This window comes from Ambystoma mexicanum, chromosome 3q, assembly GCF_040938575.1.
Source record: "Ambystoma mexicanum isolate Mex_15411 chromosome 3q, UKY_AmexF1_1, whole genome shotgun sequence".
NCBI lineage: Eukaryota > Metazoa > Chordata > Amphibia > Caudata > Ambystomatidae > Ambystoma > Ambystoma mexicanum.
In genome coordinates this window covers 224,407,451-224,427,415 of record NC_090926.1, presented here as the reverse complement: position 1 = coordinate 224,427,415, position 19,965 = coordinate 224,407,451, and the positions used below count along the sequence as shown (strand labels likewise).

Here is a 19,965-nt window from a genome sequence, read left to right as displayed (position 1 = left end):
TATACTGGAGGAATGGAAAACGGGGAACACTTGAACTCCAGTGAGTGACCCAGACGCACCGTGTCCAACAACCAACGGTCCGATATAATCTTGCACCACTCGTCCTTGTGCAGTGCTACCCTGCCCCCGAGCAGGTTTCCCTCAAGACAGTCATTGTTGTGGCTTAGCCCGTCTCCCCTTAGAGGAGGACTGTGCCCCTCTTTTCCTCGAGGTCTGAAAGTCCCGACTCTTCTGCGCTGACTGCACCAATCTCCTATACCCCTGGGAGGAATACCCAGATCGACCGTAACCTCGGTCCCAGGTGGAAGAAAACAGGGCATTTCCCAAAGCCCTTCGGAATGGACGAAAAGGAACAAAAGGAGCGCCCACTCTGCAAAGCTCCCAACGATTTAGCAGTTTCAGTGTCTTCCGTCATACCTTTGAGGGCCTCATCAATTTTCTCTCCAAACAACTGCTCCCCTTCACAAGGCATGTCCAGAACCTTATAATGCACCTCAGGGCAAAAGTCTGTGCACTTAAGCCAGGCCTGGCGACGCAGTACACCACCATTGTTAATCTGCTTAAAGCCGGACTTCGCTAGGTCCATGGCTATATTAATACTGTGATTGGAAGCTTCCTCCCCCTCACACACTAAGAGCATGGCGGCCTTGCAGTGCTTCTCCGGCAGATGTTCCAAAATAGGTGCCAGCCGATGCCATCTCTCACACAATCACAGCATACCATGATCGCCACGGAGTTGGCCGATTTCACTGTTGTCGTCCCAACAGTCAAAACCTTCTTCCCAAAGGCATCCTGTCACCTGGCATCACTGTCTGGAGGGGTAACATACTTGTGCTGACTCTGGGTTTTACGACTGGCCGCCGCCGAATCCACCAACTCGTAGAGGTGGTTGAGACACGAAGCACTTCAGAGTGGAGTCCGGGCCCTTAAGCTTCTTCTCCAGCCTCCCTTTGACAGCTGGTTCTGAGAAGGGATAGGCACAGAGAATACAGCTTTCCGTCTCTTGCCCATGTGGTCGAACAGGAAGCACTCCTTCTGCTCTTCCTCAAGAGTCAAACCAAATTCCACACACGCCTTAGCCATCATGGCATGGAACACCCCAACATCATCGGGAGGGGAAGGTTGTGCTGGACAACGAGGCTGCTCCACCTCTCCGCCCGACTCGTACATCGCGTCCCTCGTCGGCAACGAAGAGCCAGTAGACATGGACTCACGAGGCACACTGACTCCAGCAGCTCACCCGCCTCAGGGTAGGAACAAGGACGATCTTCACTCACCGGCAGAGGCCCCGGCAACCCCACCGGAGCCGACAAACGCAGTGGAACACCAGCCGCATCGATGACAGGACCCACCAGAACCACAGGCAGAGGGGGTAACCTCGAATCCAGCTGGCCCAACAAAGATTGCAATGTGGACAGAACCTGGAGCGACAACATAGCCTGCAGGGTCACCAGCGGGTAACTAGCCGCCCCAGCCCCCGATGACTAAGGTCCAACACTCTGCAGCGCCAAGGCCGATGGTTGCAACACCTGCTCCCGGTCGTCGTCCACCTCCAAGGACACCGAAAAAGTAGCTGCCTCAAAATGTAAAATGGTGTCTGGCATCAGCGAGTCAAAGGCGGAAGCCTGCCATGTGCCACTCGTCAGCGCCAAATCTTCAGTATCCATTCTCGACGACGACAACAACAGCATCGGGCTGTTAGCAAACCCTGCCGTCCCAGAGCGGATGACACAACCGCCATAGAGGCACTGTAGATGACAAAGATACCGTCGAAGACGGAACTCCCGTCGAGGACGACGTCGGAGCCGCCATCTGCGGTACAGATTTCCCAGGCGAGCCAGTGTGCTTAGCCATGCTGGACCGGTGCTTCGAGGACTCACGGCTAGAGGACGACCAGTGATGGTCCCCCGAAGAGGAGCGCTTAGATGACAAGTCTTTCCTGGCCTTGTCCTGAGCCGCCCTTTTCTCGGGCCTACCTTCAGACCCCCGGGAACGGTCCCACCGACCATGCTTGGACGAAGCAGACCCCTTCGGCAGGTGCTTACTCGAAGAGGCCCCACCACTCTTTCTGGCCTCCTACCCAAGAGCCGGACGAGATTTCTTTGCCGGCGGCTCATCCGACGCCGCCCGACGATGATCCACCACCTGTACAGGCCGCTCAGAGGAAAAGCTCCTCATCGAAGCCACCACGGAAGCAGCATAGATGCCATCATTAAGCCAACAAATCAACCGCTGATTGCGGTCCTTAAGGGTCTTCTGCGAGAAGCCTTTACAAATCTTGCAAGAGTCAGAATGATGAGGGTAGATGCAATAGATGCAGTCCATATGCCCGTCCCCCTCATACACTTTCTTCAGCTCATGTCGCACTGGGCTGGAACAGGGACTTCTTTGGGCCAGAAGGCATCACGAACCACCGTAGTATAAGCACGTGCAAAACAAATTACTCAACGAACATGAGGTGATCCCAACACGTAGGAGACGGTTGAAATCTGAAGGGAAGCTGCGGGGCGGGGCTATTTATACCCTATGTTCTATTGGTGGGGTCTAAAGCACCCAAAAAGTACGCCGAAAAGACACTGAATTGTCGAAGTTTTCCATAGGAAAACGCCAAGTTAAAATGACGAGTTTCCAGCCTGATGGGGAATATTCACAGCATGTGAATCCATGAAAGATCCAATGCTGGAGAAGATGCAATACTCTGAGGTTACCACTGGATGTCAGACCAAATGCACAACATGTGATTCTAAGCAGATTAACAAGCATCAGAACCCCTTTTACTGAAAGCGATTACCGCCATCTTAGGTGTGCATGCCCCCACACGCCCCCAGCCCCTTTAGTGGTCTCAGTTCTAATTCTGGAGCACAGCCATGGTAGTGATTTCAATCAACCAACTTGGAAAGATCACAGTAACTTCAACAGCCAGACTCTGCTTAACAGTTCTCCATGGGTGGATACTATGATGGAAGTTTAAATAGGAGGTACTTTGCCCCCATTGGCCAGGAACTCCAATTTCAATTCAATGCACAGATAAGAATGTGGTTGGGGAGGTAGTCACATACCCAACGTACCATAATTACCAGAAGCTCTGCAACAGCTCTTCAAACTTCACTGCAGAATGACGACCAACGAAGTGTAGCTTTCCAGAATGATGCACGGTTAAAGTGCCCATTAGCTTCTCAGCAGAGGCTGTTTGGTATAAACGTACACAGATTCACCATTCACCGAAGAAGAATCTTCTAATTAAAGTCTACAACACATTGCTGCTGAATAGTCCATTCGAGACCAAGAGCCGAGCAGATCCAATCTAGGGACCTTTGTCCTCTTAAGAATTGAGACAACCATGATGCCCAGGGGTCATCGGATAATTATCTGCAATTTCTGCTTGGCGGAATGTGCTTCTCCCACACTGCACCCAACCAAGCTTGAGCATGTTGGGTTGACTATTTAGCTTGATGAGAAAACTCATGATTGCAATATAAAAGCTGGCACCAGAGCACTGGTTGGGGACTTTACAAGTTGAAACAGCTTATGAAACTAATTATTCTAGCCAGGGCACAGCAAACTAAATACACCACCTCATAGCGTTTCAGTACTGGCAGAGTCATCTGCATTGCTGTACCGACACTATAATGTAGCTCCATCCACATGAACTAGGTCAGACCAGTGTGCCTGGCAGAAACACCATCTCCATGCAAAGCACCACATTGCCATGTCGTTCTCCGGTCACTGCTGCAGCATCTTCAGGACCTGGAACCTCTGGTACTGAATCAGTCACATTGGCCTATGCACTTGCAAAAACTGTAAAATCCAATTTCAGCACTGTGGTCCCTTTGAGCACTTTTTTGCTACAGGGATCTTCTTCCTAAGGCATCAGGAAAGGAAAGCAGCAAATTGGTACTAGTATATGCCCAGTCACTCTGAAAAACCTTGACATTAAGTCTACGCTTTTCTATAAAGGCGGTTGCTACTCTTTGCGGTCAGGGCTAATGACACTCTTTTGGGATACTTACTTTTAACAATACATTTTATTTTCTATTTAATAACAAAGTTAGTACTTTTTTTAGGTGAGTCTCTAAACATTTTATGAGCTGGTGAAATTGTTTTATTCTAGAGTGCTGTCACCCAACACACAGCTCCAACAGAGTTGGGTCTTGCTTGCTTGTCAGTTATAAAAGGTGGGCCAAGGAAGATAAAAGTGCCCCATTTAACTTCTTCAGAAATGACCCAAGTATTTGCACGAAAAAAGAGGTCTAATAGTAATACATTAAATGACTTCTGAAGACTTTATCCCGCTATCAGGAACTGGAAACGCACCCGATTAGGGGTAACATTAAGTGCAAAAAGGGCAGGGGACCGCAGGCATCGCTTCAGAGTGGCCCCTTGTACGTTCAAACAATCAGACGAGAACCCATTAACTCAGATTGTGGCAGTTGAAAACAGCTGGCAAAAGTCATTCTCCTTAAGCACCAAAGTTGAATTTACCAAGAATCACTTTCAGGAAACCACAATTTGAAACACTTTCTCAGCTTCTAAAGCCAAAATCTGGGCAGACCTGGGCAATCTATCAATCTCCACCAAGTGGAGAAGTATTGTTGAATGCATTCCTGTGCAATACAAACCCACAATGGTCGGGATTGATGAATTACCAGGGTCGACCCCAATCTCCCTGCCAGAATGTGTGTAAAATTCATGGCACCTAAATTAATAGGGGCCATGTGTCTGTATGCTTTATTTGGTAAGGATAGTAATATGTGCTTAAAACCTAGATGGCACCATATTATCCCTTTCCTAACAGAATTCAATTAATCAGTTAGTGGCTTGACCAGTATTGGAGCAAAATGTTGCAGAGAATCTGTCCAGTCCCGACTTCTTTGGCTTCAGGTGGTGTACCGAGGCAGTATCTTTTAGTGTTTTTGTTTTGTAATGGGCACCTCCAGTCTTACCGGTTTGTCTACAGAGAGCCAGGGTAGTGTCATGGAATCGTGGTAGGACTCCAGCAACCTTGGATAAGAACTCTCAGTCTCAGGGATGCCATTTGGGAGTTGACAGGGGTCGCACCTGCGACCCCTGAATTCTCCCTTGCTACCCCTAAAAAAACAAAAAAACAATTTGTTAACAAAAATTCTAGCTCCTGGGGTGTGGCCAGCGACATACAGATTTCTCTTTCTGTAGCGGCTGGCTCTTTTGTTCAGGCCTAAACAAAAAATAGGGGGTTCTACAAGTGTAAACCTTTGAGCAATGACCCAAAATAACAGACTAGGAACAATTTGTCTTTCTGGAATTCTATACAATTGCTAGACTCATTAAAGTTTTATTTCAGGCACACTTCAGGGGGTGAGTCACTTATTTAGGCTGTTCGTAAAACACTGCAAATTCACAAAGCAGACAAAAACTTCAAAAAAGCTTTTAGAGTACAATTAGCATCCATTTTGTATTTCGCGAGTTGCAGTTATAGCATGTTTTTTATTGCCGTCTCGGTTACTATCATCACAAGACATTCCATCTTGGTGTCCTCGGTCACTTGACAAAATCCTTGTGCCTAAAAACTTGTGTACAGTGTTGAAATGTTTGACTATAGCACAGCACAAAGTGGCCCTTTATTTCATTGTTTCACAATTAATGCTTTGCTATAATGAGTACCTTTCCCATCTGCATGGCATGCTGTTCAGGAGGTTTTGGTTTGCATGTGTGAGTGCACTGCTTTCCCTGCACGATTCTAAATTCTTTAATACAGTTGTGAACCCTCCCAGTGGTATGTATTTGGACAGCTTCTGAAGCCTGAGCAGTAGAATCATGCAGGCTTGACATGTGTCCAACTTTGCACCAGACCTGCAGATGAACTGGCCTGCTGTTAAATCTCAGTTATCAGTTTAAAGGTATCCACTACAGAGTGCAATTTGCTTTCTGACATTGAGAACATTCAGACATACAATTGCTCAATTTACTATAGCTGGTAAGATAGCTCAGTGGGATGAGCACTCACTGTTACGATGTGTGTGATCTGCAGGTTCGAATCCTCGCAAGGCCAACTCAGCCTTTCATCCTTCTGAGGTTGATAAATATGTACCAACAAAGGTTGGGTAATATTGTATGGATATTTGTTCTATATAAAGTGCATACATGCTATATAATAAACACATCATTTGGCCATGGAGGTCTGCTTGCAGTCACAGTAATTTGGTAATATGGGCCTATAAACGCTGATTAACGATACATATGGTAAACCAATCTTGGATGAAAGGTCTATCGCATTACAGTGCTATCGTAACCATATTTGTCATAGTGTACTTCGGGACAATGCTATGTGATGCCACGTCCCGTTTTGTCAAGGGGCTAAAGGTCGTATTCCATCACTTTGCGTGATGTCACTTCAGGGTGGGGTCAAATGACAACACTTCCTGTGATGTCAGAGGACAAGAGTCGTGTGGCGTTGTTTCCGTAACCGAGGCATTTTGGTGAAATGATGTCCCTGCTCAACCTTTTATACATTTTTCTATAAAGAATGCCTGTTGTGCGATTCATACCCTCACTGCCAAGGGCATTTTGGATAGATTAATGAAAGCCCATCACCCGCTGAGCCTTGAGCCTGTTCTCAAGTAGTCTGCTCTATTACCATGTATACAGGACATTTGTTTCAACCCCAGAAAAACAAATTCAGCTTTGTTGAATTTCATTTTATTAAGTTGCCCTTTTATTGAGTTGACTTCATGAGATTCTCTGTGGGCTTTCTTCACTTCCCTTCGTTTTCTGAGCATTTAATTCTCAATCAGGTTGCCAAACCCTCTTCATAGCTGTGGCTAGAAGTATTCGTTTACCACTCACTAATGCTTGAGATGGCGTCTGAGAAATTACCCAGAGATGTTTCTTCCAATCTGTAAGTTACCAGAACATCCCTAAATGTATCTCTACATAAAGCTACAATGAGCAGAAACTTTAGTTTGCCACCCCGTGTCTCCAAAAAGACTACTATTGTGCTGTGATCAGAAAGTGGCAAAGCAGACCTCAGTATGAACTACTGTTTTCACCAACGTAGAGGGACAAATATACATAATGTATTCTTGAATGCAAATGATGCACAAGTGAATAATGAAAAAAGGACATGTCCCAGGATGTACCAACCACCGAATTTTCAAGTACAATTGTTTCAGGCATTTTCTTTTAATGTTGCAGAGGTTTCCCCCCGAAGTACATGCATGTTTAATGGAAAACCAATCAGAGTATTCATTACTAGGTTCATGTCCCCCACCAAATATTAAATGGTCCAGCTCAAAACTCTAATTTATCTAGAATGCTACCCACAAACCTTCTTGCCCACTATTGTTTGGTGCATTGCTAACCTGCAATCCTCCCACTTGTACTCTAACCAGAATAGACCAGCCCTCTGCATCTGGCCCACCCTCTGCCTTCTCTATTGGACAAGTGAAAACTTTGAGAAAAAACCTGCACTGATCTGAACTCCTGCGTCTCTCCTATAAGGTTGCAATCGGCACCTCCTCACGGTTTAGGTCTCTAAACAGCTGCGTAGATGTATGGGGGACATTAAATCCTTGAAATTCAAGTTTCAAACTAGTTACCAGAACATCAGCCAGGATTAAACTGGAGTCTAGCCATCACCCTGAAGAATGACATTCTGAAAATATAGTTATCCTCTACCTGAAGCCAGCAATGTGTGTGAAATGTTCTAGACCATATATACGGGAAACAGCAAATCACTGCACCATTGACCATCGTGTCCTATCCCCCTTCCTCCGTCATCTGCACCCCATTATGTCCTGAGGCCTATGTGCATGTGGCACAGTATAAGCAATAAAGAATAATTACAACCCAAGCGATCACATCTAGCAACAAATCCAACAGCTCACAAACACCGAATTACCCCCACATCTTCCGGACAACTGAGGATGTGCCCGTCCCATCCTCAGACCCCTCAAAAGCATAAAACGACCACCTTCTCTGCTGCTTAGCAAGTCAAATTCCTCCCTATTCTAATGACCAGCACTGCATAGTTGCCTTTACGAGGGGCGTGCTGAACACCTTAGCAAACCACTCCGAAGTTGCCAATCAGCCCCAATCAACTGATTGGCACCGGTCAATTTCCAGCAAAACAATGACTTCTGAGGCTATACTCCCGTTGTCATGGAGGAAATTAACAGTCTTGAGCTTTCCTACCACGGACAGTATTCACTCTGTTTGCCAAGAGGTACCCTCAACAGGACCCCTTGCGAGACTGTTTAGTTTAATCCTAACCAAGCGATCATTTATTTGGATCCCAAGCATCCTGGCAACTTCTCGGTCGTCGCCATAAATACCTTGTTCATCTCAAATTGCGGGCCAAAGGGGAAGGTACATACATATATACCAGATTTGACTCCTGGTCAATTACTTAGGCACAGGGCACACAGCCTTCTGTTTAGCATTGTTTGCGCTAGATAGTGGAATATTTGCACCATGCTATCGAAATAGCAACTTTGGCTCCTCTTCCATCATGCCAACAGTGTGGATTTGTTCCTGGCATAATTGTGGAATCTGAGAATATCTCTAGGGTGACCATGCACAGACAAATCCATTACTAGCATCAAACTGAGCTTCCTTGTCAGGTGCTTTCTTCAGAATAAGACAGGAGCGATCCTGTATTTACTGAGATATTTAATTCAGAGCCCTTTTTCAAATAAGTCTTCTGTAGATGTTCCCTACTGGTCCCATTTTCAAGATCTTCACACTGATAGCAGGGAAAAGGTTAGAATCCCTCTGCTCCTTTGCTTCCTAGGATAACCTAAGAATTTCTGTTCTAACAGACTTTGGTGCAGTTTGTTTGACAAACTCTTCCGCAGAGAGCCAAAATCTCCTTGTGTGCGCTTGTCGCATGCAACAAATCCGTTCTTAGAGTCATCTTTTCGTTAAGGATGCTTTAAGGTCAAAAAGGGGCTCTTCCAGAAGGTCCTTTTAATGCAACATCTCTGCTGGTTCTGCATCTGCATTACAGGGCTGGTCTCCAGTCCCTGTGACTCAATGTTTTTCACAGATGTGTAACCTTTCTGTACCCAGACAGAATTGCATGCACTTTCATTGCGCTCAGGGTTGTTGGGCATACTTATGCATTGCTAAGTCGCCCCCGTCTCACTCTGCTGTGGAAGCATAGTCCCCCCTCACACCCACCATTCTCCACTCACCACCTACCCAGAGGCTGAGTGGATCAAAAGCAGGGTTTCGTACGGGGTGAGAGCCGAAACCCACTCATAACTATGGGTTGCCCTTGTAATATAGATAAAATGTCCTTAGGGCACTAGGACCCAGAATGGAGAGGCAGGAAGCTCCATTAGGACCTAGGAGCAGATATTGGGTGCTTTCTCTTTCTGCACTGATATCCAAGCTCTTCAGCACTGAACTCATGCCAGCCGGGGCTCTCTGCTCTTGGTCTCCTGCAGCAAGGTCCTCTCCATTATTCTTCCACTGGGCCAATGTTTCCCAGTCCCTGCCAGCCTCTGTCCAAATCAGCCATCTCCAGCCACTCCAGATAGCATAATGCAACCTCTGGAGCCCTGCAGTTCCTCAGCCCACCAGGGGAAAAAGGGAGTCTGAATCAGGGCCAGTTCTATGCAGCACCAGGAAAACTATTATTGCGACGGCAGCAGCTCCCAACACTTTGTGGAAGGCCACCTCAGCCTGCAACCACCAGCACAGAGGAGCCTTCACAACCTCCCCATGCCCCCCAAAACATTTTGTTAGACAGGGTGGGGCACATCTAGGCAAATTAGCATACCTTGGCTTCCATTTTGGGTTGAAGCAGGCTTCAGTCTGCCATTAAGCCCCCTCCCAGCGCACTCACACCCAAGTCCTGGGAAGGTCATGGAGGAAGCTCCTCACCTACGTTTGCACTGACTTCATGGGGCTTAAAGCACTGAGTGAAGAGAAGGGAGTGTGAGCAGACACCAGCCTAATTTTTAAGGAGTCTTTATAACTGCATACAGATTCTCCCTAAGCTGAGAAAGAAACACAAAAATGAAACTTTAAGCACCAAGTACAGAACAGAACCTTATTGACACAAATGGAAAGGGCCAACTAATGCATTGCAGTATACCTCCACATCTCTCTTTAACTTTTCCATGAAGACATTTTTCTGTTCTTCTGTGACATACACTTTCTGGCTCGTGTTTAAAAAGTCCACATCTTTCAAAGTCGGTAACTCTTTCACCTGGAGAAAACCAAAGAGGTTATGTTGATCATAGTTGGACTTCATCCTAGACATCTATAATTTCAAAAGCAAACAATTATTTCTCAGAAGGAGAGTAGCACAGGTCTATATTTTTGCACACGGATGAAAAAGGATCTGTGTATAAGCATGCAATTATAAAAACAAATCTACAGTCTACTTTATGGCTATCAGAATTAATGTTCAGCTGTATGGCAGAGGCTGCTGGATACTTATATCTCACCCTGCACACAAATGCCAAGGAAGTGCTGACTTACAGTGCCACAGAAGGTCTGACCAAAGGAGCAGAATTATTAACTTCTATAAACCTAAAAGAAGCAAAGAGCATTCCATGTTCTACAAAGAGGGACAGAACGGAGCCTAGTGTTTGAGAACTCCTATGACACCCATTCAACATAATTATCTTTTACTCATGTAATGAACAAGTTACTTACCATTGGTAATGTTCGGTCTGAAGGGAATGGTACTCATATATTCATAAACCTCTTAAAATACACATACAGGGGCAGACTGGTCTGAAAACATTTTACAACAACCAGCAAGTGCTGCACAGTTCAATGAAGTCGGAGCCAGTCTCAGTGGTGCCACTGCGTAAAGAAAAAATTGCATTCAGCTATATAGCCCTTTTAATTCAGTTTCGACACAAGCTCCCTATTCACAGACATGAAAGAACTGTGTAAACAACAAAGTTACAAGCAAACTGGTCGAGGGGAAGTGTGATGGTCTATGGGTAATCAGTGAAAGGTATGTCATATCCATTGGAAAGAGAATAATTGAAGGAAAGCAACTTAATCTTCTGAAAGATGCTTCCTACAGATTAGCCATACAAAAAGGAAGGAGGGAAGAATGCAAGGCTTGGAAGACCGAGTATCCAATTAGAGCATCGTCTCCCCAAAGTGTCAAGGCAGCAATGCATTATAAAGGTATGCACGTTTGTTCATATAGTCAACTGACAAGGTTTCCAACAATGGAACCACTCTGTAGGGGTGAGGTTGCTACCTGGCCCCTAGTGGCATGAGTTTGACGTCACACAAGCACTTGTTACACAGCAAGCCAGTAGCAATTCTTTTTATTAAAGACTCTCCACCATGAGAGGATCTGCTTGCATACCAACCCCTGGCCTTTTAAAGGCACAGCCAATTCTACACACAGGTGTTACTTTACACATTTCTTTGGTTCTATGCACATAAAACTTAGGGTCAAGCCTGTGGAATGTACTTCATATTGGAATGAGAAAAGAAGGAAAAAGTATAGATGGGTAGTCTACTGTAAGTGGAAATGCAACACCACTGTTAGGAAGAATTGTTGCATAAACCTCTGCTGTGAGCTGTGTAACCATCTAAACTAACGGTTTTCAGTTGTTGCAAACAAAAAGGCAAGACCAGACCTTCCTAGGGTGGTAGCAATGGGAGAGAAGTGAGACTTAACTTCAGGAGGGAGTAGGGCTGGTAGTGAAGTACAATTATTCCACACCCTTTACCCAAGAAGACAGTTATACTGAAAATGTACACCATCATAAAATTATCCATCACGTAAAATAAGTATTATAATTGAAACATGACATTTACATACACTGTGCTGCTATCAAACAAATGTCACTCAGGACTCCACCTATGCTAACATGTAAGCCCAGCTAGGCACCTCGCCAGCCCATTGCACTCCTGGAGAAAAAGAAAGATAGTAAAATGTTTGCAATAATACACTGTATCAAGACATTGCGCATGAGTGTAAGGAACAAGTTACATACCTGTAACTGTTGTTCTCCAGCATGTGTCTAGCATGGATTCACATGCTCATGAATATAAGAATACATAGCAGTAGACACATGCACAACCACGGGAGGTGGCAAGGCTCAACATTAAGCATTTCATCAACTCAACATTAAGCATCTCTTACCTCCTCACCAGGCCCACCTTCAGGCGAACAGGTTGCGCTGCAATGCCTGCCCGTCTCTGGACTCCTCCCTGGAATCCCGGTCGACGCAGCAGAATCTCATGAAGGTGTGCGTCGACCTCCACGTAGCAGCCCTGCAGATGTCTGGCAGGGGCACACCAGATAGGAACGCCGTGGTACCAGCGATCGCTCTGGTCGAGTGGGCTCTCGGACGGCCGGGCAACGGTCGGTTTGCCAACCGGTGACGGTGCATGATGCAGCCGGAGAGCCATCTGGAAATGGAAGCCTTCGAGAGGGCCTTCCCTTGGTTCACAGGTCCAAAGTTCACAAACAGCTGTGACGTCTTCCGAAGACTCTTCGTGCGGCCCACGTAGAACTTCAGCGCTCTAGCTACATCCAGTGAGTGCAAAGTCCTCTCAGCTGGCGACAGGAAGAAAACCGGTAACACCAAGGGCTTGTTGAGATGGATGTCCGACGGCACCTTGGGCATGAAGGAGGGGTGAGTCCTCAGCACCACCCTCGTATTGTGAAAAGTCAAGTATGGGGGTTTACAGGAGAGGGCCTGGATCTCTCCACTCGTCATGCGTCTTCCATTTGTGTCCATAACACTTGAGTCGAGGGCGCCCTGGCCTTTGCAAGCACCTCCTTGCAGTCCGCCGGGATATCATACCCTCCAAACTCTAGCACATCAGGAGCCAGGCCTGCAAGTTCAGCGACACCGGATCGTGGTGGAGGATTGCGTCTCCTTCTCTGATGAGGAGATCTGCGTCCATCGGCAGTTTGACTGGGGGGGGGACGCTGACATGTCCAGAAGGTCCGGGAATCAGATCTGCCTCGGCCACGCTGGTGCGATGAGGATCATCCTGCACTGGGACCGTTTGAGTTGGTTGATGAGTCGCAGCAGCAACGGAGGGAACGTATAAAGGAACAGGCCATCCCAGGGGAACAAGAAGGCATCTCCCATATTCCCCGGCTGGGGCAACCTGCTGGCGAACCTCTGGCACTGGTGTTCGCCGCCGTCGTGAACAGGTCGATCTGGGGATTGCCCCATCGTCGGAAGGGGAGGTCCACTTGATCCTGCCACAGTTCCCACTCGTGGCACGAGCGCAGACCCCTGCTGAGTGTGTCAGCGATGGTGTTTTTTATTCCTGCCAGTTGGAAGGGTACCAGAAACATCCCTTGGGATACAGCCCAATGCCACAGATCCTGGGCCTCCTTGGATAGGGCTGGGGATCTGGTGCCTCCCTGCTTCTGGATGTAAAACATTGTTGTGGTGTTGTCAGTGAAGATCCTCACAACCTTGCCCTTGAGGGACGAAGGAATGACCTGAGGGCCCAGAACACGGTTTGGAGCTCCAGTACGTTGATGTGTAGGGACTTCTCCTCCGGCAGCCAAAGGCCTCTTGCGTGGAGATCTCCAGAATGAGCCCCCAATCACTCCAGGGAGGCGTCCGCCGTCACAGTCTCCTGATGGGCCGGGGTCTGGAAGTCCATACCCACCGTCAGATGCGCGCTGGTGCCCCACCACCGGATCGCTTGTCGAAAGGTCTCCTTGCGCGAGATCCCGTCTTCGAAGTTGCCCGTTGCTTGCATCCAACGGGCGTCTAGGAACTTCTGCAGTGGTTGCATCCGTAGTCTGCAAAGGCGCACAAGGTAAGCAGGAGGACATCATGCCTAGCAGGGACTTGACAGACCTCACCTTGGCCACGTCCATGGTCGACAGCCGTTGCACCTTGCCTAGGATGGCCTTCGTCCTCTCCTCTGACGGAGATGCTAGTCGCGCCACTTTTGTCGAGCTTGGCTCCCAGGAACAGGGCGACTTGCAACGGTACCAGGTGGGATTTTGCAAAGTTGATTGAAAATCCTAGATCCTGGAGCAGTCGGACGGTCTTCCTTGTGTGTTCGACTGCGAGTTTCCTTGACTCTGCCCGGATGAGCCAGTCGTCCAGGTATGGGTAGACGTGGATCCCCTGTAGGCACAGCCGCGCTGCCACTGGTGCTAGGCATGTGAACACCCTGGGCGCCGACTTCAATACGAAGGGGAGGGCCTTGAACTGGTAGTGCCGTCCTTGGACTACGAATCGCAGAAACCTTTGATGTTTTTTCAAGATGGGGATGTGAAAGTAGGCATCCTCCAAGTCCAGCGACGAGAGGAAGTCGCCTTCCTCCAGTTGTCCCAGCACGTGCTGGAGGGTAACCATCCAGAACTTCTGGGACCTGATGCACTTGTTTAGACGAAGGTCCAGGATGGGTCGCCAACCGCCAGTTTTTTTCCTTACGCGGAAGTACCGCGAGTATACTCCGGAGCCCCAGAGCCTCTTTGGAACGAGTTTGATGGCTCCCTTTAGCATCACTCGTACCTCCAGTAGTAGTTGCGGGAAGCGATTTTTCTTTCTGGTCATATGTGGAATACGGGGACACTTTCTTAGAAATTCCACTGTGTGCCCGCAGGCCAGAGCATCCAGCACCCAACGGTCGGTGGAGATGGATTCCCATACTCTGACGAAGTTCGCCAGCCGGCCTCCCACCGGGGTGCTCAGGTGGGGGCCCGACACTATGGCCGGTTCAATCCTGCTTGGCGGGGGCCTTGCCGCCATGGCCTCCTTGGCGACGAGATCCTCCTTGCTTGCCGCATCCCCTGTAGGTCTCCTGTGACGAGGAGCGAGCCGCCTGGTGGTATGTCGAGGAGCTGCCGCCAAATCCCTTGGAGGCACCCTGGTTGCATCCGGAACCCCGAAAGGGTGGCCGTCGTTGCTGTAGAACGCCTAAGGCACGAGCCGTCTCCGTGACGGCCTTGATGGCTTGCAGCGACTCGTCCACTGCCTTGCAGAACAGGTTGTTCCCGTCGAAGGGCATGTCCAGTACCCTGGTCTGCACATCCTGACGGAAGTCAGTTGCCCTGAGCCAAAAGGCAAACGCTGTTGCCCATCTGGCGGAAGCTAGTGTCGGCAATGTCCGTAGCCGCCGTTATGTCGTCTTGTCGTCTGGGAGGAAATCCAGCAGGGGAGTGATCTTAAACCATAGCTCCCTGTCGTAGCGGGCCACAATCGCTAGGGCATTGGCTGCTTTGATAGTCTCCGCCGATGAGATGACCCTTCCCATGGCGTCCAGTTTTTTCCCCCTCGCCGTCCGGCGGAGATGTCGAACTTGACGCCGCCGCCCCCGCCGCTTTCTTCTTGGCTGCCACGGAGACAACCAAATCTGGGTTAGGCTGTGCCCTAAGGCACATGGGAGCGGAATCCGGAACCCAGTATTTCTTCTTGTACCGCTCTCTCTTGGCAGGGGCCGTTGATGGATTCTTCAGGAGCAACAGCCCCTCGTCCCGGATGTCGTTGAGCAACGGGACCGAGAGGACAGTCTTCGTTTTGGCCTCCTGTCGTTGGTAGAGGAACCCTTCCTTCTCTTCCACGGGGCAGAGCTGGAAGAGCTCGGATGCCCTGGCGATCATGGCATGGAAGGAGCCAATTTCGTCGGGTGGGGAGGCCCGAGGAGGTGGTGATGGAAGGTCCATCCCATCGTCACCACTGTCGTCATCTGTCCCCGTCGTGGCTGTCTGTTCCCGTATCATCCCTCGGCTCAGGAGACAGGGAAGAAGGCTGGAAAGGAGGGGGTGGATAAATTCTCCTCCGCTTGTTTGGAGGGCTCTCCGACGGTCCAGGCTCGGCTGGGTCGTCCGTTGGTGGTAAGGGCAACCTTGTCCTTATCTCCATACACAAGGCCTGGATCGCCCTCAAGATCGCCCCCAAGTTGTCTTGTGGCCCAGGGACCGGCTGCGACGGGCACGACAGTTGGGGAGTGGAATCCTCCGTCTCCACGGGAACCTCATCTGCACCACCGTTGCTTTCTTCGTCCGCCTCGTCAGGATCCCTCCCGTGGGAACAGACTTTCTCGGACCTCTTGTCCCGGATCTTCACGACTTCAGCCAGCTCCTCTTCAGAGGCTGTATCCGTGTCCGTGATGGCCACCGGCCCCCCCTTCCCCTCTCTTCCCACCGGGGTTTTCACAGGGGTCTTATCGATGGGCTTAAAAGAGGATTCCCTCTGCAGTGGCAGGGAAACTAGGCCCCGAGGTCGCCTCCACTGGGGTAGCCTCCACAGGCTACACCAGGGCCGCCACGACTCCCTCGATAGAGGCCTTAGACGCTGAATCAAGGCCTTCACGACCTTGGAGGTGCTTGAGGCCTTCACCTTGTGGGGAGGGTCACCGCCTCGCTCCCCCTCGGCTGCCGTCGGGATCGACCGGGACATCTTCCGAAGCTTACCCGGGTTCTCCGCTTTCCTCTTCCCCGAGCCAGAGCGTTGGCTCGTGGTTGATGGCGTTGGTGAAATTGCGCACTGCCTGGCAGCCGAGGAGCCCGACCGTTCGGCGCTCCCGGTGCCCGCGGACTCGCAGTGCTTAGCCTTTTGTTGGGCCCCCGTCGCCGGAGCACCCTCAAAGGACTTAGAAGACCGCTCAGACTACTTTTTCTCACCCGCTGCTGGGCTCTTCCCCTCCTGCCAGTTGGTGAGGCGGGTACGATGATCCCTCATCGTCCGCTCGGACATATTCTTGCAAAACGCACAGGCCTCTTCCACGTGCGTTTTGTCTTCATGAAGGCAGTAGAGACATCGAGAATGTTCATCCTCCTTGAAGACATTCTGCAGTCCACATTCAGGGCAGCTCCTGAGGAGCTTGGATCCGGGAGTCACGTTTCCTTTTTCCTGGGCCATGTCCACGCAGGGTAGGCCTCAAAGATCTTCCGGAAGCCTCCAAGAAGTGAAACTCAATGAAATTTCCGCCCTTGAAAAATCCGAAACGGATCGGAAGTAGAAATGGTGGAGCTTGAGGCTCGACTGACCAAAAAATTAGATGAAATCTCTTTGAAAAATCGCTAAACGCAGTAAAAGCTCGAGAGCTACAGCACGAGGACTCCCAACACTTGAACGTGCGGTAAAAATCTGAAGAGATGGCTGCCAGAGGAGGGGCTTAGGTAGAGGGCAGCCATTGGCTGGGGGTAGTATGACCCAGAGACCAGTGATTGGTTACTAGTAGAAAGACAGTTCAGAAACTAAACTGAAAACGATTTTTTCTTTACGGAGGATTTCCAGCCTGACCATGGGGAATATTCATGAGCATGTGAATCCCTGCCAGACCCCATGCTGGAGAATGCAAGACTTTAAAATGCATCTAAAATCAGTGACACCAACTATTTTAGTATTTGTCCTAGAATTATAGGGGCTCAAGAGACCCAGAAATGTTTTTAAGAGTTACTGCGGGAGGGTTTGTGGTAGAAGTTTCCCATTTGATTAAAAAGGACAAAGTCAAACAGCACAGACGTGGTTATGGGGAAAAGAAAGTTAAGTCCCAATTATATTCCACATTTGCAGAGATTACAACCAACACCATGGAGCACCAGGAGACCCTCAAGAAGACTTCCAGTGCCAGGTTCTGGTCCTTGCAACTCCAGGAAGGGATGCAGCAAGCAGGGTTCAGGCCACTTTATGTCAATGGAAAAACACAGCTGAAGGATACCCACCAACCCAGGGCTAGAGTTAAATACTCATGGGTGGGGAAAACAAAACTACCTGGTAAGTAAAACTCTTCACATGTGGTTTACAGGAACCAATTACTCAGGGACTTGAACTCCAGACCAACAACTACCCAGACAGTAAAAAGAACAAACTGCCTTCACAAGAATGGGACTCACCACCCATAAGTAATAGGAATGGCAATGGTGGCTCGAGGAACGCACAGGAACCCACCGAAGATGATTCTGTAGGACATAGAAAGGCAGCTAGCAAGCAGAACACAGTCCCACAATTAAGACTGGAGGCCATACTGGATGGCCCAAACTAACATGAAAGATGGAGGTGTTGAGGTCCCAACACCAATATGGCAAACTAAGTTGCTAACAGGAAGATGGTGGTGAAACGGTCCAGAGAGTCCAAGCCCGGAAAACACAGTCCAGCACACAAGGAGGATGCAGACTAAGAAAGAGGGCTGAACAGGAAGGACACAGAAGCCAAAAATCAAAACCAGAGTTTAAGTAAAACAACAAGCCCAGCCACTATGGCCAAACTTCAGCTCAGCAATCATCAGCACCTTTGACACCTAAATCTTCCCAGGAGGTAAGTAAACCTGCAGCCATCTAAATAAACAGCAGTTTAGGGTATGATCAGGGCCACTCAGATGAGCCTAGACAAAAAGAAACCCCTTCAATCAAACACAAGGGATCCTATGAAAACTTGCGGGAGCCAGCCAATTAGGTTGGCCCAAAAACCACCAAAGTTTCTCTAACAGGATGTTTAATGGCCAGGCCAGTGGCTGCTCTATGGCAGCCAAAAGCACTATACAGGGTGCATAACTGGGCTCAGGGTGATCCGCTGGTGAACTCAATGGACATCTTAGGCCAGTGTTTGTACATTAAACGCCCACAAAAACAAAATGGCTGAGAGAGACTGAACTACATAAGCACCCCAAAGGCTAACAAAAAGGCACATTGGGCTACTACATCGGTAAATCTGCTTGCCCTCCCACCCCTTGTGAAGCCAAAACTAACATTAAAGCTGCCACCAACCTACTCCTTAAAACCAAAGTAGGTTTTTATTAACCTAAGGCCGAAACAGGGAGCTTACAAAGCCCCCCCCCCCCACCAGAGAAGCCATATGGGCTACTAAGGCATCAAACATTTTAAAAGCGTTAAAGTTGCAGGGCAACTTCAGAAGAGGTACATCTGACAACAAAAAGGTCAGAGATAATAGACAAACCAAAGTGAGAAAAAGCAAAACGCCCCTACTAAGGGCTCCCTAAATAAAATGACAAACTCAAAAAACTGAATTCTTTCCAAACAGCCACCATAGGAAAGAACGAGGGATGTACTCACGTAGCTTTCTCTTTGGAAATGTGAAATGGAACAGGCAGTGCTTAAAACTGCCCCCTGCCCCCCTTTGCGCTGGTGTATGTGTAACCAGAAAAGGAACTTTGTCGGACAAAGCGGACAAGATGCAATACAAATTCAAAAGGAGCTTCTATCAGAAAGGTAAGACTAAATGCGGTCTCATTACGACACGAGAAAAAGGGATGAGAGGAGGGGAAGCCGAGTTCATCAGACACTTAACTGAACTACAGGAATAACACAAATAGAAAAAAAGGCCCTTACTTCAAGGGTCCTCTTGAAAAGAGAAAATGTCGATATGCAGCCTTGGCCAAGGACAACCGAAATCCCAAAACACCTGTCAGAGCACGCCATCATTTCCAACATCCATCCCTTGTCTGAAAAATCCTAACTGGTTTACGTCAGCCTCTCAAAAACCAGGTACGAAAGTTCAAATGGCTCACATTATGAAAAAAACATTCCCAGCTTCCTTGAGAGGTTGTCTGCTTTAAATAATATTTTTCAAATGTGGACATATCAGATCTAGCAGCACTGGGCACCAGATCCATATGGCCATGTATGAGGCAATCATGGTTATAGCTGCCCTGCAATGTTTCAGTTTCCGCAGAACCACCAACATTAGCAGAAATGAGGCAAAAGCATAATTGAGACAGACCTATCACCAGACTACCATGGGATCTCCCCGGGAGAGTCCATCTGGGGAAGCTCCATAGAGCGTAAATGGCACTTTACATTGATACAGGGTGCAAATCGGTGCTCATAGGGAAACCCCCACATGGGGGAATACCTGTTACGGCACTTAAAGAAAAATCCCACTTGTGGCTGACCCCCATCAGCTGGCTGAACGCATCCGTACAACCATTCTTCCCCGTTGCTTGGTGGCAGCAATGAGGACAGCAAGCATGATCGCCCAAGACCAGATGAGCATGGCCACCACACAGCTTGTTTAGTGCATGATGGGAGAGTCGTCCGAAGGATCATGACCTACT

The 19,965-nt window shown here is 48.7% G+C and overlaps 1 protein-coding gene across 1 annotated transcript in view; it reads right to left on the bottom strand.

Moving 5' to 3' along the window:
- PIP4K2C (phosphatidylinositol-5-phosphate 4-kinase type 2 gamma) overlaps nt 1-19,965 on the bottom strand; it is a 601,833-nt gene that overhangs the window by 145,551 nt on the left and 436,317 nt on the right. Inside the window, exon 7 of the mRNA XM_069653597.1 lies at nt 10,079-10,192. Within this exon, the coding sequence (XP_069509698.1) occupies nt 10,079-10,192 (114 nt within the window). The remainder of the gene's footprint in view (nt 1-10,078; nt 10,193-19,965) is intronic.